At 35.7% G+C, this 23,119-nt stretch overlaps 1 protein-coding gene across 1 annotated transcript in view; it reads right to left on the bottom strand.

Moving 5' to 3' along the window:
• Nucleotides 1-23,119, bottom strand: part of CAMSAP2 (calmodulin regulated spectrin associated protein family member 2) — a gene marked incomplete at its 5' end in the record, with an annotated part of 71,330 nt that overhangs the window by 17,113 nt on the left and 31,098 nt on the right. The window contains 4 exons of the mRNA XM_083358089.1: nucleotides 842-935; nucleotides 2,192-2,285; nucleotides 13,973-14,112; nucleotides 15,779-15,920. Coding sequence (XP_083214215.1) covers nucleotides 842-935; nucleotides 2,192-2,285; nucleotides 13,973-14,112; nucleotides 15,779-15,920 — 470 coding nt within the window. The remainder of the gene's footprint in view (nucleotides 1-841; nucleotides 936-2,191; nucleotides 2,286-13,972; nucleotides 14,113-15,778; nucleotides 15,921-23,119) is intronic.

Genomic DNA, 23,119 nt, shown 5'->3' on the forward strand with positions numbered 1-23,119 from the left:
TAAGATGGACAGAAATATAGTTTCAGATTCTTATAACCCTGGTTAACATTTTGTGAGACATGAAAAAATATTCAATATGATATGTGGCACGACAGATTGTCTTTTGCATCTGAGGCAGCAATTATGCTTTCCAGAATATATATAAAATTAATTAACTTCTACTGATAATCAAAAGTAAGCCCATCAGATACTTAACAAGCTTTTCATATTCTAGAAGGAACACTATCTGTTTAAGCTAGAACAAATTCTGTAGAATAATCAGAATTGGAGTGACACTGAAATTGAATAAATCACTGCTTTTGAAAGTGAACCTTGGAAACTCTTGGGTCTTGTTTAGAAGCTTAATGAAGTATTGTTTGCAAGACAATCAGCACAAGTCAGGTCCTAGATCAGGGCTCTGCAACCTTGAGAACTTTAAGACTTGTGGACTTCAGTTCCCAGAATTCCTCAACCAGCTATGCTGGCTAAGGAATTCTGGGACTTGAAGTCCACAAGTCTTAAAGTTCTCAAGATTGCAGACCCCTGTCCTAGATGATATAGCCATCTTCTGTTTTGGCATTTTTAATGACTAATATACTGTACATCTTATGGCATAAGCATTTAAGTGCTATCTCCTTAATATGTTGACAACAGCATTTTGCATGCCTTTAGTTCTGGCACCTTTATTTTTTAACATACAAAGGCTTTCTTTACATCAATGAGAGAGCATAGCAAGATTCATCTCCTTTTCTAGGATGCTCCAAAGAGCAAAGCATCTTTTTTTCCACAGTTCATTGAGAGAAGACGAAAGGAAAACAGGAGAAGAAAAAAGATTGAGAGACATGCTCAACTGGGCTGATACCTCGTTATAAGATCAGAACCATGCAAAACACCTGGGTAACTTCTTTGATTGGCATTTGTAGGAGGAACAGAAGATGCTTCCTTTGAAGGTTCAGCTGCACAGAAGATAAACATTTCACACATTAAGGTTGTAGAAATGAAGACGTAGACAAAACTTCAATTGATCCAGCATAATATACCTGTTAGGGAGCTCATCTCAAGTAGTTGTCTATCTTACTTTGCCATCAATTATATTTGTGGAAATATTAATGTTGAAGTCAATGGGAAGGCTTTTTTCAGTTGGAATTTCTGTATTAAACCTGAAGCACGGCAATGGATAGAGCTACAAAGTTTGCTCCAGGATGCAAGTCAACTTGCTAGAATGTTAGGTTCATCCCAACCTTATCCTACATTTGGATATAGAAACTTTTTCCTGACAATGAAAGATGATCAGCTAGTTGATAGAAAAGAGAAGTCCAATCTGCTAATGTGGTCTACCCTTTCCATCCAAGTTTCTATCAATCAAACAGACAGGCAGTTCATTGCTATCCAGGGGAACCAGTATGTGAAAGCAATTAAGATGATGGATTACGACTGGGCAAACTCAGCCTGTAGTGTTCTCTTAGGCATGGAAGCCTAAGGTGATGTTGGGCCAAGTATTCCTTCTCAGTCCTAATAATCGGGATAACACTCAGTAATGAGAGGACTGAAAAATACAACTCCCTGTTGCATCATGGATTGACAGCTTAATTATGTGAACTGAAGGAATGCAGTTCACAAACAAGCAGTTCCTGAAACCAAGCAGGAGAAATGCTAGAAACAACAACAAAAGTTCTTTAAATGCTGTTACTTGAAGTTCTACTTTAGTGAGCAAAAGGACATAATATAAATTATAGGGCTGTACAGAGATATGGATGCAAAGGAACAGCATGGTTCCTTAAAGCACTGAAGTTGCACGAACCAAGACATGATGAGATGCACAACTGAACTCACAAAGCTTTCTTTACTAAGTTACATTATTGTTCTACACAATCTATTACTATATGTCTTGGTAGTACTCCTGCTTCAATTCCTACCAAGTCTTCCTGACCACTTAAAAAGACAAGGGTGTGGATAGGGAATGGGAGGTGCCCGTATTCAACCTGGAATATTCCTCTTGAAGAACACATTCAGCTATCACTGAATCTTGTTGTTTGACATAATATAGAAACAGGAATTCGATAAGTTATTTTCCCATGCTTTCACCACTTCAGATATATGTTCTGTGTTAAACAACAGATGCTGAACAGAAAATCACAGAAAATAAATTAATAATAATAATAATAATAATAATAATAATAATAATAATAATAATAATAATAATAATAATCACCTTGAGGGTGACCTACAACTCGAGGCTGGACAAATGATGGCTTCACCACTTCAAACCACCAGAACAGCTCTGCCATGAACACTAAATAATTACTCTGTAAATAAAAAATACTAGTGTTAATAGAAAGGAAGTTCTGAAGAAAGGAATTCACGGAATCCAGGTTCTCCACCGTTATAACTTTATATTGAGATTTTGAGTAAAAAGTGTTACACATTTGACATGATAGCTATAATGGCAAACTTTAAATCAAACAGAAATCATCTGCTATCATTCAGATTATTTTAGACCACTGTTTCTCAACCTCAACAACTTTAAGATATTTGGACTTCAACTCCCCAAATTCCCCAACATAAGATTTCCTTAATCCCATGCTGGATGAAGTTAATGAGAGCTGAAGTTCAAAACATATGAAGTGCAGCACGTTGTATAACCTTCAGTTAAACCTATTAACAGAACAGAAGAAGCGAACAAAAAGAAATGTCAATATTTGCACACATTTGCAACGATGAAGCTATTTAATACAAAATCCACATAATCCTTAACTTAATCTGTAATTATCCAGGCATTTCTTCCTGATGCCAGAGTTCTAGACAGGGCAAAGGTTTTAATCAAAAGAGCAATAACAGTAAGCGGAAGAGAGTGATGGGATCAGTTTTGTTGTAAAGTCTGCAATCCAGGGTCAGATTTTCCACAAGGAAAAAAGAATTACTGAAGGAGAAATCCACCAAAAATTAGATTCCTGTTCGCATGAATTTATGGAAGTTTGCCTTCACTGAAAACACACTATTTAAATCATCTATCAATTGATTCCCATTTGCTGTTTCAGGAATGCAGAGATTTTGCAAGTCATTATATAGGATTTACTCACTTATTTTGAACCTTGAATCACGGCCACATTTCAAGTTGTGGCCATACTACAAAAGGGCTGTGTATCCTCCACATACATTTGGAAGAAACAATTCAAACCTTGCACAAACACTTCTCCGCTCTTCAATAAAGTAGCCTGACTTTTTACAGGCTTTCCGGTGAGTCTAAAAAAAATTGTAGCTGAAAAAGAATCAAATTACGACTCAGTTCCTTAGAACACCTGTATATTTTATCAAGTTTCTAGAAAAGCCTGAAAGAAGATCAGCTCTTCTACTGAGCAGCATAAAGATGTTCTGATCCTGTTGAGTTGAAAACACTTCTGAATCATTTTTTTAAACATATGCCGCCATACAAAATAACTTCTGATCATTACTTTTATCACCTAGATAAATGGATACACTTATGCTCACAAGGCAGTGATAAAAGTAGAGCAAAACATTACTTGGCAAATATCACGTGAACCTGTCAGGTGAAGCTAATCTGTCTCTATTTCTCTCTTCTTCCCTATTTGTGCATATTTTGCTAGGAAACTACCAAACAAAAATATTCAGATCTGCTTTGTAAAGGCAAAGCAGAGTGAAAATCCGTAAGAAGGCAGCTAACTGAACCAAGGCTGAGAAAACACCATGGAAGAATTAAATGTATCTATGGTACATTCATTCAGTAACCATTTGAAATTATAATGTTGCTGAACAAATAGTACCTTATGACCAATCCTTGATGTTCTGGCTGCTGCAATGTGTCTACAATCACATGATCTTGAACCTCTTGCAATTATCATGTTGTAGAATCCCACAATCACGTGATTCCATTAGCAACTTTATTTGCTGGCTTCCTACAAGCAAAGTCAATGGGAAGGCCAGCAGGAGGATGCAAATAGGGTGATGTCATCCTTAATGACAGCGCAGGATTTGCTTAAGAACGGCAGCCAGAAGTGTCATTGCTAAGCAGTATGTTTACATGACATTGCACCTTTATGATTGTGTCACCGACAGAAATCTCAGTCCCAATAGCCATTGTTGACCAAAAAGTTCCTATACGCTCACAAGTTCACACAAAATTCCTGTGAATCTGTATAGTCTTCTTAACAGATCCTGGACCTTTTGCCTCATTCTTTTATTGCATGTTTGTGTGACACTTCAGTGGCCTTTCCGAGGAGACCCATTTGAGTAAGCTTATCTAGATCCATTATTAGCTAGCAAAACTAACAGTGTCAGTACTGAGATAGTAACCAAACCAAATTTCGTCAAGAACAATTACTAAAAATCAAAATGAAAGAGGAGATCACCCCCCAATTTATATATTCCATATACTCATATTTTTCAAACCACATGAAACTATAATTAAGTTTCCCCAAAGCTTTAGAGATAATTCCCCTTTCTCATTCATTCCTCATATATTTGTTTTGAAAATAAATTGTTCTTCATTTTCAATGCATTTTATCAAACTGCTCACTGATTTTTATCATCAATTACACTCATAATACCTTTTTTCCAAGTGTCAGACATGCCCAGATGCAGCCTTCACACAAACATTAAACAAATTGCATAAGCATTACATAAGCAAGCCTCACCTATATAACATTTTCCTAGGGACACATGGATTCCCTATAATTTTTAACATTTTCACAGTGCATCACTCTTATTTTTATATTAACATTATCAGAAGTTCCTTGTTTAGCTCTCTTCACCCATTTCCAAAACATTTTATTTCCATCAAAATAATTCTGCATTTTTACACTTGTTCTAATTGTAATTGTCCCTTGCTCTTTGACTATATTCTCTGAAATTACAGTACTTGTTCTCTCTACACATTATGCAATATTGTTCTCTTCGTAACATTTTCAATAATTGTTCTCTTATATGCATTTACAGTCTCATTCCACCTGTCTTTTCATTCTTCTTAGTGTAATTCCCATATTTCTCAAGCACTTTATAACATTGACTTTGTTCTAGCAGTTTCCACGTAGTCTTTCCTAACATTCTATACATCTTATTTGGAGAGTAATCTATCTTTGAATACTTTTTCATACAAACTAGTCACTTGACTAGTTTGAGCAGGGGGCTGGACTAGAAGACCTCCGAGGTCCCTTCCAGTTCTATTCTATTCTATTCTTTTTTCTACAGTCAATATACTTTTATCTTCATTTCTTTAACTGTTTTTCTTTCCCTCTGTGAACATTTTCCCTAAGATTCATTCCTGACATAAATAATAGGTTATACTACATTTATCAACCCTGTTGCTTTTCATCAATATGCTGGTCAGGGTGTAAGGAAAGAAAAAAAGAGGTCAATAGCAAATGAGGTATTTAGATGCAATAATGGAAACTATGGGAATTCTCCTGCAAGAATTCTGCAAGGTCATGAGAAATAGGGTACTTTGAAGCATTTATCTAAACATACTCCGATTTGTCTTCAGATGTATAAATCTTTTGCATTTTATCTAAACATAGTATCATCTTTGCACTCTTCTCATATACAATTAAATAAATCATATATTAAGATTTATATTAATTTGATGCCTTTATATTAAACTATAAAAGTTGAAACTAATAGACCTTTTTCTTAACAGATGCTTACCAAATAGTTACCATTCTCATTCATTGTTGGGTGTCTGATAATGTAATTGCATTTTCCATACTCTCATCCTATTTCCCCTTATCTGTTCATGTTCTCTTATAAAATATTTTTTTCTATGGACTGCTACATAAAAAGTCATCTCTGATAGTGGAATGCAACATATAACTACCATCAACAACCTAGATGACCCTGGTTCTCACTGTCAGACATATAACTTAGCTCTTCCATTCATAACTAATTTTATGTCTTCATTTCCACACAACTATTCATCAACTCCACTTGACAAGATCAGACCATCTTTATTCAGATATATTGTATTTCTTCCCCTTTCTCTTAGTTTCACAAACCCACACCATATCTATTTACTTTCATTTCATTCATTATTTCATTGTACTTTATTCCTACATTTCCAACTGCAATCTTCTACTCCTACATTTCCAGCTGCAAGAGGGCAGGATAAGAAACAATGGTTGGAAACTGATCAAAGAGAGAAGCAACCTGGAATTAAGGAGAAACTTCCTAACACAATTAACCAGTAGAACAACTTGCCTTCAGAAATCGCTGGAGGTTTTTAAGAAGAGACTACACAGTGACTTGTCTGAAATGGTATAGGTCAAGGGTAGGCAACCTTGGATCTTTTGACTCATGGACTTCAAGTCAGCTATGCTGACTCAGGAATTCTGGGAATTGAAGTCCATGAGTCATAAAAGAGCCAAGGTTGCCTACCCCTGGTATAGATTCTCCGGCTTGAGCAGGGGGCTGGACTAGAAGACCTCCAGGGTCCCATTCTATTCTATTCTATTCTATTCTGTTCCGTTCCGTTCCGTTCCGTTCCGTTCCATTCCATTCCATTCCATTCCATTCCATTCCATTCCATTCCATTCCATTCTATTCTATTCTATTCTATTCTTTCATGGTTGTCACCATATGGCTTCACACTCCCCGCTTACACCACAGTTTTGGTTACATGTGTCTTTATAGTAACATATCTAAGGGAAGTATAGACTAGGTTACCAGTCTTAGTTGTACTTGTGTCACATACAGCATTCCATCATAATGGATGGACAGTACTGGCAAGTTTTGGCATACTTTAGTTAGTCTGTTATATAAACAAAAAAGTCAGGTTTTATCCAATCATGCTCAAGGTATCTATGCAGGCTAGGCTCTCTAATTAAGAGATTACCTTCCAAGTGACATATTCTTGCCTGCATCCCAGCAACTTGGGAATATATCCATGTCTTAACATACATTCAGAATGCCTATGATAACCTGACAATTACACATATTGTTCAGGACTGAAAAAAATCATTGGCTTACCTCTGATAATTCTATACAGGACTTAATAGGCTAAATCTAAATGAGGCCTTTGCTCAGACTTATTTATTCGTGTCTGTCTTAGTGACCTATCAGAATACTACATAGGAATTTCAGATTTACCATTATGTTCATATAGTGTTAAGCTTTAATGTGGTAATGGGTTTGTTGAAGAAACCACAATGGCTGATTTGCACATAATAACAAGCTGCAATGAGTGCATTCATTTGTCATAATGTCAAAAAGAAACCATATTATGGTTTACTCTAATTGTGAATCCAGTCTGTGTTTTCTACTTCATCCAATTTAGGGGGGGGGAAGAATCCAGTTTCCTGTATCTTAAACCAACTTCAAATTAAAGCTTAGGAGCCCAGCATATTCCAAAACTGATAATGATGATTTCCAATTCAAGTAAAAGAAAACTTATTGATTAGGGACTTTCTGATTTAGTAATAGCTTTTATCAAGGGAGAAATGAAGAGGAAAGAGTGGTTAAGCAGCAACATGATCATTCAAATGCAGTGAGTGTCTCCCCTAACTGAAAACAAGCATCCAGTTGCCATAGTTATCAACCTTCAAATAGCATTGGAAGAGGGGAAAAAATGTACTGCCTTTATATTCAGCACAATATTGAAAGTGAATGGAAACAACCTGAAATTTTACCATTCATTACAGTTTTTTTCTTCGCTAAAAATGCATTATGTTGAAGTTGTGTTTCATATAAAATAGGCAGAGACTCCAACTATTGCTTAAACTCACCCGAGATGTTTGCATAAATCTAATAGAATCTCTAATTTGTTTATAGATATATCAGATTTAAAAACAACTTGTGATGTAAGGATCGGGGTGGGAAAGCTGCTTCAGAGATCCTATCCATATTGTTTAGTAATAAGATGACTTATTTATAGCTAAAAATCATATTTCAAAATCATATTTCAAAAAAATAGCATTTTTAAACAAGCTTCTAGATTTCCTTTTTAATTATATTCTAACTTCAGTTATTGCTGTTACTTTTGAAAGTCTGTTGCTTCACCAAAAATGATATCATTGGTACTGAAAAAAATAACAATTCCCTTATTCCATTACAGTACTGAGAGACACTGAAGTGATTCTCCTACTTCAAAAAAAAAAAAAGAAAAGAAAAGAAAAAAGAAAAAAAGAAAAAAAAGATTGTGCACTGTAGAAAAACTAGCGCCTTTCACTATTTCCATAATAGCACTACTAGAAACAGATGAGTGCATGGAGACTGGTGTTGGAAAACTTTTATTTGCACTTTATACTTAATTGTGTTATAGGAGTCTGTCCTTTTCCTGAAAATACCAAATACAGGTAGTCCTTGACTTATAGCCATAATTGGGACTGGAAAATTTGTTGTTAAGCTGTAAGATAGTTAGATGTAGCATTATGTGATTGCACCTGATTTGATGACTTTTTACTGCGATCCTTAAGCAAATCAAACTTCCTCTATTGACTTGGCTTGTCCCATGGCAGCTGGGAAGGCTGTAAATGGCAATCAGGTGATTGCCCAAATGCTACAACCAATATCAATATGAACTAGTAGCCAAGCACCCAAATCATGATCACAAGACCATGAGGATGCTGTCATGATCATACAGATAAGGACCAGACACTTTTTTTAGTGCTTGTTGTAACTTTGAACAGTTGCTAAATAAATAGTACTAAGTCAAGGGTTACTTGCGGTCAGATAGACTGACATTTATTTCAGGTAAGATGGTAACCTTTGGGATTGATGATGCTGACTCTGTAAACCGCTTAGACAGGGCTGTAAAGCACCATGAAACAGTGTATAAGTCTAAGTGCCATTACGAATTGCTTTCAGAAGACTTGGAGAATGGTACTCAATCTATTCTGGATAATGATGCATTCTGCTCATAACATCAGGTGAAGTGTCTTTGTGTGGGACTTCTGCCTTTCCATGTTTGTTGAAAATCTTTTTTTATTTCTCTCCGCTTCTCTTATCATTTCCTTTCTCTCCGATGTTCCTGACATTTCTACAGTCCATTTTATCCAATCTGTTTTCTTGTCCTCAGATTTATTTTGTAGTCTTAAGGGATAAGTTGTTTTTTCCAATTCTTGTGATTTTCCCCCCACTAGGATTAAATCATGTTTCCTTGTTTTGTTAAGTTCCATCTTTAAATCTCTATTCTCAATTCTATATCCATTTATATGTTTTATCTGCTACTTCTCTGTTGTTATTTTCTGGGAATTTTTTTGTTGTAGAGTTAACTTAGAAATAGATTGATTTATATTTTCAAAGTTATTTTAGATTTCTTTGTGGTTTAAAGTCATTGTTGTTTGAATTAGTTGCAGTATACTATATATCTCCACCTGTGAAATATTTTTGTTTTCTTGATATGTTCTTTCTACATGTCTCTGATCCACGATGGCCAAGAATTTGAGTTTTTCTCTTCCTTTCTTTTCTCTACAAATAGCTTCAGAGTCCCAATTAAATAGATATTTGTAATCCAAATAGTTGAACAAAGATTTTTTTCCCCTGAAATTTATAATTCTTTCTTTGTCTACAGCCCAGATTATTGTCTTTTTTTGTCACAGCTGTTTTTTGTTGTTAAAACTTTGAAGGTCACAAACACAGATTAGCTTTTCCCAGGATTTGCCAAGTCTTATATTAAAGTCTTAGCTGTCATAGTCTTCATCCACCACTAGGTGTCAGCAACTATTTGTTTTTCACTTCCATATATTTTGGTCCTCCATAAAAACATTAATTTGTTGCTTCCGTTAGTATAAGGGTGGGGGAGAAATCCCCCTCCTTCCCTTTTGGAGGTATTTTGCTTCTTGGGGATCTTTTCCAGGAAATTAAATGTAGAATAGAAAAGAGAAGATCGAATTCCTCACCCAGTTTCAAACACGCTGTTCACAGTTGTGCTGGTTAGTGCTTTTGGACTTCGGTTGCTAGTAGCTTGGGCTGGTCGATGCAATACAGTCAGTCTTTCTCCTGTCGGGTTAGAAGGCTTTCCCCAAGTTGAACGGAATGGCCTCCGCCATTCCAGAATTGCTGGAGCACCCTTCTTTCTTCGTTGCCTCTCCGGGGCAATTTAGACCCATTTAGGGTCCCCAGTGGGGGTGTGGAGAATCTGCAAGCCTGCAACCGGTCGCTACCGCGCAAAACCGGATTTTAAATAGGGTTCTTTCAACATTAATATTTTACAGAAAGCTGATGCATAGATGCATTCAGGTTATTATGCAGGGCATGTGTCATGAAGAAAAGGTTGGAAAATTATCCAGTTACTTCCTCTCTTCGCAAGCAATTAACCCTCAATAAATGAGCATGACCTACTTTATAGTGTGTAATAGAAAGCTAAAAAGACTAGGAAGCTTTATTGTGTCTAATTAATTACCATGTGATCTATTTAGGAATGAAGTTTTCAAATGAGGAAGCAGAAAAACTGAAATTTATTTAGAGGGAAGCTTCCCAAGTGTTCCTAATAAATGTCTTGTTTGGTTTATTAGAAACTGTATTGAAAAACATAATTTTTAAAGAATGTAGCCTAACAATTCTTAATTCAAAAAGTACTCGAAGATTATATTTACATTCCAAAACTTTTAATTAGATTTTTTAAAAAAATTCCTCTGTGGGAATTTAAAATTTTTCCACAACCTTGATATTTTGGTTGGTCCTACTAAAGATGGCAAAAATCTAGCTTCATTCAAGAAAACAAGGCTTTTTCACAACGTTTTACACCACAAATTTGTAGTGTAGCTATCAGGTTTGGATTGAATAATTCAGATGGCCAATTGTTTATCAGAGTTTTCTAAATTTCTCTGCAGCTAGTAACAGTCTGATAGCCCTATCCCCCTAAGGAATCATCCAAGGCACATAAAAGAACAGATAGCCCCAATACACCATCTTATTTGTGGTCTTTTTGTTTCTTCATTATCAGCTGTTTATGTTTCGACTTTTAATTTTTAATTTTTTTTTAATTTTTTTTTAACCCTCTTGCCCTCCCCACCTCTTATAAATCTGGAAAAAATATTCACAGCCATAAGGCCATTGCTGGAGTCTTATTGTTAACAGCTTGGTGGTTTTACTAGGATGCATTCAAAATCTTGTTTTTTTTCTAATCCTCAACCCTTAATTCTGCACTAAACTAATTATATTGACTAATTCTGCCCATACTTGCTTAAAGACCATAGAACAGTATATCAAGGGGTTCAAAGATACTGTATATTTAAATAAGCAATTGATTTTTGGCTGCCATAAGGAAAAAAAAGGTAAAATCACGTAGGAGCACATTATAACCAGTGCTTTTTTTGTAAAAGAAAAAGGTGCCGGAACTCACATATGTTATACAACCCGCCTTGCCTACCCTACAAGGTTCCATCCAAAAAAGGTGCTGGAACTCCGTTCTGAGCGTTCTATGAGAAAAAAAGCCCTGATTATAACTGATATCAAAGGACAGAAACCATCCACTACATCAAACTGCAATAGGAGACTCGTGTGATCTGCAGATATGTTGTAAATCATATAACAAGTAGCACATTACTCAGTGGAAAAGCAATGTAAAAGGACAAGCTGAGAATAGCTACGGCAGATTGCAGCTGCAGTGAGGATCAAAACTGTACTGACGCAGCAGGATGCAGGGGAGGCTTATTCCCATTTTAAAAGCAGGTTATGACCTTATATTTAGGTCTTCTGAAATGCATGTATCTCGCATTCGGTTCAACTGAATTCAGTTTCTTTTGAGCATTAAAATGAGCGACCCACAATCCCCAAGTAAAAGGTTTTCAGTAGTTAGGCATTCTACTGGCCTTCACTAACTAGCCAGACTTATTCAAAAACAGCCATTTTGGAATATTAGAATAAATGATCTCCCTGGGACCACTTAAACCGAAATGCCAGAAGTATAAGATTCCATGGCACAGTGCTAGTTGTGTTTCCTTGTCAAAATTCTGGGAGGAAAATCTGGTAACCTTTTCTGTAAGGTTTTATTGATTTATTACATTTATATCCTGCTTTTTCTCTAGCAGCTCAAGACATTTTATAGATTTTTCTGTATTTCATCCCCACAAAAACAAATCTTTGGGAGCTTTGTTTAATCAGTCAGAAAATTTCTGTGACTGAGGGTAAACGTGAACCTAACTATCTCTATCTTGTTCCTTCTCTAATCCCTTAACTACTACCCTACATTATGTCCTAACATTAATCTGAGAGAAAATCAAGTTCATTTATCAAGATATATTAAGCAGGATTTAGCTATATTTTGATATTTTATCTACATGTATCCCTTATTTTGTTTAGCCTGAATTAAAGTGGTTTTTGTAACATATTGCGTTATTTCCAATTTTGCAATTTAAATGTCTCATACACATTCAATGTAGTAAGGTAACATGATAATGCTTATTAGTTTAAATGTGCAAGGCTAAGGAAATATTAACAATGGTGAAAATTCAACGAGGCCAGAAAAGCTCTTTACTTTTTAAGGTCTTTGATTTGAAAACCTCACAAAACAATTGCCAGAGATCCCAATGTCAAACTCAGATTAAACATATAGACAATTCTTTATTCAGAAAAAAAACCCCAAACTCTGTGTATAGTTTACGGAGAAATAGTTCCACGGAAAGGTACATCAGATTTAATCTTATTTAACTTAATCTTAACTTAACCTTAGTTAACGAGATTAAGCATCTTTTTGGAATGGAAATCTAAAGGTTATTACAATGCAACACTGCAAATAGATAAGTCATTCCAGAAGTGTTTGTTATTTCCAGTCACCTTAATGTTGTTGTTGTTAGTTGCGAAGTCGTGTCCGACCCATCGCGACCCTATGGACAATGTTCCTCCAGGCCTTCCTGTCCTCTACCATCTTCTGGAGTCCATCTAAGCTCACGCCTACTGCTTCAGTGACTCCATCCAGCCACCTCATTCTCTGTCGTCCCCTTCTTCTATTGCCCTCAATCTTTCCCAGCATTAGGCTCTTCTCCAGTGAGTCCTTCCTTCTCATTAGGTGGCCAAAGTATTTGAGTTTTAGCTTCAGGATCTGGCCTTCTAAAGAGCAGTCAGGGTTGATCTCCTCTAGGACTGACCGGTTTGATCGCCTTGCAGTCCAAGGAACTCGCAGGAGTCTTCTCCAGCACCATAGTTCAAAGGCTTCAATTCTTTGGCGCTCAGCCTTTCTTATGGTCCAGCTTTCACTGCCATACATTGCAACTGGGAAGACCATAGCCTTGACTATACGGATTTTTGTTGACAGGGTGATGTCTCTGCTTTTTAGTGTGCTGTCTAGATTTGCCATGGCTTTCCTCCCAAGGAGCAAGCGTCTTTTAATTTCTTGGCTACAGTCCCCATCTGCAGTGATCTTGGAGCCAAGGAAAATAAAATCTGTCACTACCTCCATTTCTTCCCCATCTATTTGCCAGGAATTGAGAGGGCCAGATGCCATGATCTTGGTTTTCTTAATGTTTAGTTTCAACCCAAGTTTTGCACTCTCCTTCTTCACCCGCAACACCAGGCTCTTTAGTTCTTCTTCACTTTCTGTCACCTTAATACAGTAGAATTATAATGTTGTTTTCAATTAAATAGAAAACTCCTTTTTTGGATTCATGAAAAAGAAAACATGTTCAGAAAAGAGGTTGGATGCACATTGGTAGTTCCAGTCATGGTTTCTGAGTAACATTTCCTCTTTGCCCCTTTGAAAAGAAAGTGGGCAAACTGACAGTTTTGAAGGCTTACCATAATTACATGTTCAAACTGTGATAGCAAACAAGAAGTTTTGACAAACAAAATTATTTCCCTTCAGTTAAACACTGAGAAAATTTATTCCATATTTACAAATATTGAAATATAATTAATGCAATGCAGAAGAAAGCAGAGTTCATATAGGAGTGAAAATTTATGCAATTAATAAATCACTATTGGAAAATAAAATATAGGTTATATGGTTTAATTTTTGAAATAGCAAGAGAAGGCAGTAGTAGGACCCTGTGTGCAATTATCCCATTCTGGGGAGAATAAAACAATTACAGCCATCTTGTTTTTGTATTACCTTTACTGAAGAAGCAGCATACAACATATCTTCCAGTGCAAAATGGCAACATTGGTTTAAGTATTCCTGACAAAATTCCTGGATCAATTGCAGATTGTACAAACTGTCAGCCAGTGACATGGTTTCCTTCAAACAGATATCTATATGATGGGGAGAAAAAAAATGATGTGGCTCCACAATTCCCAGTATTGAGAAACCAGAATTCATTTCCAAGATACTATATAGGATGTTACCTAGTTTGAGTAATGAAATATCTGCAAAAAAACAACCAAGCACAGAGAGCGCCAAGGAATCCTCATATAGGGTTTTATTCACAGTAGTGCCAATTCAGTTAGGTAAACTTCTTTAAAGTAGTGATTTTGTAAACAATGAAACTACTAGACACCAGTATTTTGTGGAATTATACTTTTGTTTTTGGCTGCCTTCAGGTCTGCTTTTGACTCTTGGTGACTGCCTGGACAAGTTTTCTTGGCAAAGTTTTCAAAATGGTTTGTTCCCTGCTTCTTCTTAGGGCTGAGAGAAAGGGACTGGTTCAAGGCCACCAAACTATGTGCCTAAGGGCTGAACTAAAACTAAGTCTCCTATGTCTTAATCACTGCAACAAACTGGCTCATTACACATTAATAAATATCAATACTTTGGAATGATGGCACCTAATACTAAAACATACTTCACAAATCAAGATGCAACACCCCCCCACACACACATGTGCTTCTGCATTTGCTTTCACTTCCTGTAAATAAATAGTTAAAAACCTGAAAAGGGATACTTTTGTATAGTATGACCAACCATTAGAGTTAAGTGAGTGGATCTAAAAAGGGATTCTAAACTAATAGCAAAATCTGGTTTGAAGTCAATTTATCAGGACAGTTAATCATAATCCTTGATTCCTATTAAGCAGTTACCTTTTTGATTGGTTTATATGACTCTGTGAAAGCAAGAACAAGTGAGTGGTATGCTTGGGCTGTGCAATTATTCATATGTTAATTTCATTAAATTGTTGACTTTTGACCAGCAAAAACCCACTTAGTAGTAATTATTTACTCCCAAGCAGCCAAACTGCCTCTTTCTCATTTATCTTCTCCATGAGATAGTGAAGAGACAATGGCTTTATTTCTATAATTGAACTTTGGGTTTGTTTGTTTGTTTACTTACAGCACATTTTAAACTGTTATTGTCTATTTTTTTTTAAAAAAACTTCATCAATCATGGTTGCAGTTCATTTGTTTCTTTCATAGTTGAAGAAAATTGTAAAACTGATTAACTCAAAACAGCAATAATCACGCTCAAGGAATGGGAAAGATGGGGGCGGGGGGGAGAGGGGGGAAGGCTATAAGCCAGAGACTCATGAAAAGTTTGTTGGCATTCTGTTAAGCAATTATTTATTGTCACACCCAAATAAAAGCCAAATGTTTACTTATCTGGTAATTTTAAATGTTAGTTTATTAAACATGCTGCCACAATAAAAATGGCTCACAGAAGGAAAAAAAGTTAAATTTGTATTTTATTTAAATTAAACTTTCAGTTGAACCACACTGATTTGGTGAGGACAAATTCCCAATTGGTGAGGATATATTCCCAATTTCATAAAACCGCAGAGTTCATAAAGCTGGGAACTTGAACTCAGCCAAACAAGGATATCACAAATAGTCTGGTTTGCATTAAATCATAATTTTGTTATGCCTGAGCCAATGAACCCTGGCTTAATATCAGTGAACAAATTGGAAAAATAAGTCAAGATTCAGTTAAAATAAAAAGCTAGCCTAATGCCTGATGAACAGGCTTATTGTAATCAAGCAGACTTACCCTCTAATCTAACAATCTCTGGGCAGTAAAAATGGATCAGAGCAGCTAAAGCACATCCGTCTCTGCCATCTTTCAGCAAATTTTCCACCAAGGGAACACAAGGCAGCTGCTTAAGCAAAGTCTGTTCCTTCCGATATCGAGCCTGTCATATAAAAACAAAAAAAAACACCATCCAGAAACATTGGCACAAAGAGTGATGTGATGGAAACTCTTCAACTAAATATCTACTAACAAACAAACAAATGCAGATTTTCAAACCAGATCTCATTTTCTTAATTTAGGTAGATTTAAACAGTTCCATTCAGAGGTGTGCAGTTTTTAATCAAGTTTCTCCAACACCCACACAATATTTCTAGATCATTAATATTCATACTTAAGGAATTAAGAGATCAGAGCAACAAAAATGAATGATGGCACACAAAACAGGGCAGATTATGGTTAGACCCACACACCATGGATTACAAACCACAGTGCTTACTTCATGCTTTGAACAAAGCTATAAACAAAGCACATTATGGGAGAGTATAAATGCATGAATCTAATTTCCTTATCTGAGCTCAAGTTCAGCCACACTTTCTAGAACACAAAAGGTCTTTTTTTGTAGTAAACTGAATTAGTGCCCTGAATGGCCCTATTACAAACTTGATAAAGCTTTGGTGTGTGAAGATTGGAGGAAAATATCTTAATTATGATATTCCAATATTTGTATTTTGTGTCCAGTGAGTTGAAAAGTATAGTGTAGCTTTAGCTCTTTTTCATGTATTTTGCAGCTGATTAATTTCAATCTGAACTAAACAAACTAGTTCCAAGCTTATAGATTTAGTTGGTATCAAGGAGCCACAATTAACCTCACAAATAGGATTTATGCAAAACATTACACCATAATGTGATTTAGCTTTGTCCTAGTATTAACTGTGAGTGCAGCTATTGGGTAAGTCACTGCCTATGGTTTAACATTATGTATTAACTAGTCTACCAGTCAACCAGTCACTCTCAACATAACATGCTACAATTTGTTTCTCTTCTGAGACAATATTAACTGCATTTGTTAAGGCACTTGAAAGAGTCGTAACTAAGAAATGTAAGCCAGGGTTTTTCCTGGCTATACTGTGGTCTATGTTCCCAGTTGAGTCTGTTGTTGACAGCTATCCACTGTTCTTTGGAAGTATGACAATTTATGCATTTGGGCAAATTTGAGTTTGATAAATCAGGCTCTCTTTGGATTCTGAAAGTTAATGCATCAGACATTGCCTCAAACTCACCAGATGTCTTTACTGCTTTTTAATGTATAATTTATGTATGTTTATTCTTCTTGTATTAGCAAACTCTGAGCCTTTTCATACAGGCTGAGATGTTTGCAAGCTTCTAAATTCTCCTACAGAAGCCCATGTTCCTTCTTCCAAGTTGTCAGTTCTATTTTTTAAAATGCCCATCACCCTATGACTTCATATATATTTTTTTACTTCAAAGACTTCAGTTTTGTTTACTTCTGTTTACAATGGGGTGAGAAGTAATAATGAATGAAGACTTGTGTAAGAGTCATTTCAAATTACCGAAGGGGAAAAAGAATTCATATAAGCATCGGAGATCCACTCTTGTATATTTATCACAACGACTGAGCATTAATTACATGTGATGTTCAATGTTCCCTTTCCCCCCTCTTTTTTCTAAGGAAAGGATTTGTTGTAGATATATGATATTAATTTTTACAAATATTCTTAAAGTTTGTAGTGCTGTGACTGCCTGAAATAACAAACGTGTGTGACTTTTCTATAAATAATGAAACCGATGGTGACAGAAGCAGCCAAACACAGCAATTTTAGCACCAGCTGCCACAGGGGCAAGCTGGGTTCTGGGATCACTTCCTGGCTATGAGCAGGTGGCCCTATCTGGGCATGTTCCTCTCCTTCCTATTAGCTATGAACTACACACAGCCTGGGTTTCTTCACTTCTGTTATCTCCAGAAAACATAACTTTGCAGACAGTACTGCTCCTCTCTGTCCACCTTCCAACAACTCCTAGCTACCAGAGTCACCCTGTCACCACTCTGCAAAAATATATGACTCCTTTAAAGAGATATTTCACTCCCACTTGTTTCATATTATGTCTTCCAAACAATTTTCAAAACACTCAAAGAGCTTGTGTATCTGTATTATACATATCATACATTCTTCTTTGTATATGTCTCAATGTGTGCACAGGTATCCCATAAACACATCCCAAACTAACATATAATTTCATCTTTTGTAACAACTACTTTTATGTTTCTGACATGTTAGAACAGACATGTCAAACTCGCGACATCATGTGATGTCGTGAAACGTATTGGGATGGATTTGCCATTGCCGGAAATGGGGTGGGCGTGGCTTCTGGATGATGCATCCGGCCCGTGGGCCAGCAGTTTGACACCCTGTGTTAGAGCAATTTTTCCTCCCCCCCCCCCAAATTTCCCCACCTTAGTAAAATAAATGTGTTGAATATGTAGATTTTTGCATTTTCAAACCTAAATCACAACTATGTTAGGATTAAAAAAATAAAATGAGCTTAGATCTGCTGCCAAGTTTGTTTGGAAGTGAAAACTTTGTTGTAGAAAATGATAATTATGTATTTAAAGTATATATTATAAATGACTAATTGTAACCATGTATCTTCTCTCTCTGTGTATATAAATATCTATATCTATCTATCTATCTATCTATCATCTATCTATCTATCTATCTATCTATCTATCTATCTAGATTGATGATAGATAGATAGATAGATAGATAGATAGATAGATAGATAGATAGATAGATAGATAGATAGATAGACAGATAGAATTAAATGATAAAACTAAAATTAGCATTCACAATCCTGATGGATACTCATATATCATCCATGCTGTTGCAGATAATGGTTCTCAGCTGTTTGGACCTGCTCAATTATCTGCTCCCCTTTTGTAAGTCATTTACTCTACACTCCTGAAAATTGTGAAATGGATGATGGGGCCAACACTATTCCAGAGTATCTGCTGTCTCCTTTGGGTGGGGAAGCGGAAATGAAACACATGAATGCACTACCATGACATTGGCAAAGCAACTGATACAAGGTTAAACTACTGAATCAAAGTGAAGCGATATGACAAACTTACAGGAACCAGTTTCCAAAACCACTTGGAAGGAGACTTCAAGGAAAGCAGCAGGGAAAAAAGCAACAGGCAAAGAAGAACATGAACATGATGACTGTCATTTAGCAATTCCATTAGATTTTTTTCTTTAAGCCATTTTCAGATTCATGAAAAATTAATTATACTTAACTGTCTTGAAATACGCATTCAATTGTTACAAATAGGATTGTTAAGAGTACCCAGGTGAAAACAATGAGTTACTATTTGTCAGTTCAGCACACTGCAGCAGAAAAACTCTCATTCTGAGATAAATTGACATACACATAAACAGTACCTTTTATCTCAAAAACGTAGTAGCTATTTCTAATCTATCTAATCAAATAAAACTGGGGCTTCCAAGACGGAGTTGTAATTTTGGAACCTTTTTATTCTACATTTTTCCATGAGCAATGAAAATACACCTTTATAGCACTTCAGATCATAAAAAACCAATCTTGTTCAATTTTTAAGGATAAGCACATTCACTCTTAATATGAGTAATGAGTAATGTAAAACTTGTTATATATTGATGAGATTTGCACTAGCATTTTGATAACAAATAAAAGAAGAAATTATATTCTGGGAAAATACAAGGAATGCAGAGCTAAATTATTAGCACAAATAATGGTTGTTAAGTGCCCACCCACTGATACTGGATGTATTCTGAATTCCCATACTAAAAGTCAAATGCAAAATTTTACTTCTTATATAGGTAGTTTTTCCTGGGTGACTTTCTTTCTTAGGAAGATTCTCCACCAAGCAATACTATTTTTACTGATTGCTGCTTAAACATTTTCTTTTCTTTTATGAATATTACTGTAATCCATTTTAAATTTACTAATATTTATTTCCGAATCATTGGAAGCTGTTTTAAGAACCTTTGTTGTCAGAGTTATTCTATTATTAAAAATAATTTTAATCATAATTTTAAACATTAAAATTACTCTGAGAGTTCTGTTTCCCAAGGGGACAAAAATTTTTAAAATGTCATCAATTAATTTATAAACTAGTTCTACATCAGATTTTATTTGGCTTATCTCCTGCTTTTCCAGTCATAAGCCATTTAGTAGATGATGAAAGAACTAAGCTTCCTTCGTAACTTTCAAGAATATTTTGCTGTCAATATTTTTTTATTTTATTCAGAAAGTTAAAATACAATATAAGTTAAGTTAAAATACAAAAAAAGGATTGTATTGTTGTAATAAAGCTGCTTGCTAGCAAGTGTTAACTGCCAGGAAGATATGTTCAAGGCCTCACTTTGGTTGCAAACAGGCTTCCAATTGCCAATTTTAACCTAAAAACCCTATCTGGTTTAGCACTAAGGCAGGGGTCATCAACCTTGGCAACTTTAAGACTTGTGGACTTCAACTCCCAGAATTCCTGAGGAATTCTGGGAGTTGAAGTCCACAAGTCTTAAAGTTGCCAAGGTTGAGGACCCCAGCACTAAGGTATCTTCATGAGTGCTTTTGCCAATTTGAATTAACCCATCCAGAGAGGTGGTGTTATTTATCCCATGTTACTATAAGATGAGGGAGAGAGAGTCAACAACACCTTTCTTTACTATGGTCGGTAGAATGTCTCCCTTTGGATATTACAATAGTCTCCCTTATAATGAGTCTCCCAGAAAACAGAGATGATTGGTCTATTCTGGACGGTGGATTGGTGGTTAAGTGCCAACTGGTAGCTGTGGACTATGAATTATGGGGCTGTAGTTCTATTATGAGACTCTCTTTATTTAACAATGATTAATTTATTTTATGATGCTAGAGGTTGATGTAGAAGCTTTGCCATTTTACCATTTACTGTGGATATATTAATGTTTACATTGTTTACCATGAGATGTTATTGGTTTGAACTGTTATGTTCTACCACAAATGTTTTAATGGCTTTAATTTTTTTGTAAATTTCCATGAATCTAAATGGATTTGGCACCATACAAACTCAATAAGTAAATAATAAAATAAATAAAATGTTATTAAAATACTTCACCAGCATTACTTCACAATCCCTGATACAACTCCATACAATTATTCTTTTGTACTCTAAAAATGGGCCATAATGTCTACAGTATCTATCTATCTATCTATCTATCTATCTATCTATCTATCTATCTATCTATCTCATCTATCCACCCATCTGTCCATCATCTATCAATAAAATTTTAAGGTTTAATATGTTATTACATCTCATTAAAGAAAAAAAACCAATCATCAATATTGGCAACGTAGAGGTTATGCTTACTTGAAACTAATGTACATTTTTGATAGAATATTTGTCTTTAAAATGCTGCAGAAATAACAGCTGTATAGTTTTTTCTAGGCTAAGGCATAAAAACTCCTTGTGACGATTAAATCTAGAGTGTGATCCTCTAAATCTAACACCAGAGAAATGAAGTGGGGGAGGGCAGGGACCTATAAACTGGAGTAATTTAATTCATGGAAGTTCCTAAATCTGACTGGCTGTGAGTCATTAATTATAGTCTTCAATGAAGCAAATAATTTACTTCCATTCTTCATAATGAAAACAAACTGAGGGCTGGGGCAGAAAAGGGCCAAAACAGGAGACTAGAGTCATGAGAAGTGACAGGGCAATTATCGAGCTATGTCAACTGTTAAATAGCGGGTTCTTTGGCACAGGAATGAAAATGAGGGACTGAGTACAGGGTAACTCGTAGTTTATTTCATGCAAAAACTGTACTGGGGAAATGGCTGCAACTAGCTGCAATATATAGTTTAGCCCCTAGGCGGCAGCCAATAGGTTTGAATCAATCATTGCCTGGAGACAGCCAACTGCAGCACAGGAGACTTGTAGTCTGGGTTGCTGGAGAGCCGTTAGCTGCTCCAGCAACCCACGTGGTATTCCTCAAGAGCCCAATACATAACACCAATCACTTTAGCAAAACTGATGCAGAACCTAATTGTGTCAGTTGCATAGCTAGGAATGGCTCAATTTAGCATGCAGAAAGGAATGAAAAGTAGAGCTTGCTTAGTCCCACACCAAGAAAAATGGAATGAAATGGGAGGGGAAAAAAAGATTTCTCTTGAGGCTAAGCAACCACTGGACCTCAAAAACAAAGTTTACATTGGAAAATTACATTCATGACTGAGCAAAGGACTGATGCTACACATATATGACATATGACTAAAATAACAGTCAGTAGAATAAGCCAACCAAGGTGTATTATTATCAAGAAATTATAAGGAACTACAAGATAATAGAAGTTGTTGGCATTTCTAATGACCATGGATAGCTCCACATTATGATCATACATGAATGATTGTATCTTGGCTTGTTATGCCATCACACACACATACACATGTGTCTTTAACCGATCTATGTAGTTGGTTTGATTTATCTGATCAGTGAAACTATTATTATCAGATTTAGAACAAGCTAGAACAGAGGTCCCCAACCTTTTGGGCACCAGGGACTGGTTCCGTGGAGAAAGTTTTTTCCACGGACTGGAGAGTGTGTGGTTTCATGTGCTGCCTGCATCCCATGGATGGGGCTTTCCTTGTTTGTGCAGACCGGTTGCTGGCATGCCGCAGCCCAGTACCGGTCCATAGACTGGGGCTTGGAACCCCTGAATATTAAAGAATAGAATAGTAATCATAATTCAAAATCCTAAAAATCCTGAATCCTAAAACTCCTAGCTTATATCTAGTAGGTGTGATTCCTGGTGAGATGAAATGAGATGCTACTGTTAGTCAGAAGCTTCATGATTTAACTACAACTCACATGAAGGAATGTACTCATAATGAAACAGAGGATGTTAGTAATCTTTTTGTTTATTAATGTGAAATACAATGGTTTAAAATCTCTGTGTCTTTCCCACAATGAAGTTTTCAAAATAAAACACACAGATGGGAGCAATAAGTCCCTCTTTAAATGACAAGGTATATCTTTGAAGAAAAATTTCTGGTTCTATCCAGTTGTTCATTTATAAGCATCTGATCTTAAAAATTAAATTCACTTTATATAATGCTATATGCTATATACCTTGAGAAGTAAAATAAAACAAACAAGTAGTTGAATAAGGGCCATTGGATCGTTTGCATTTAAGATCTGTATGAATAAATGATATATACCACTCCTTTGATACTCCCTAACAAAACTGTGCAAAAAAGAAAACAGATGGAATTATATAAAACAAGAGAGAATAATGTGTTATCTTTTGGTGCATATCTTTCCCTAAC

Source organism: Vipera ursinii, assembly GCF_947247035.1.
Source record: "Vipera ursinii genome assembly, chromosome: 3".
Classification (NCBI taxonomy): Eukaryota; Metazoa; Chordata; class Lepidosauria; order Squamata; family Viperidae; genus Vipera; species Vipera ursinii.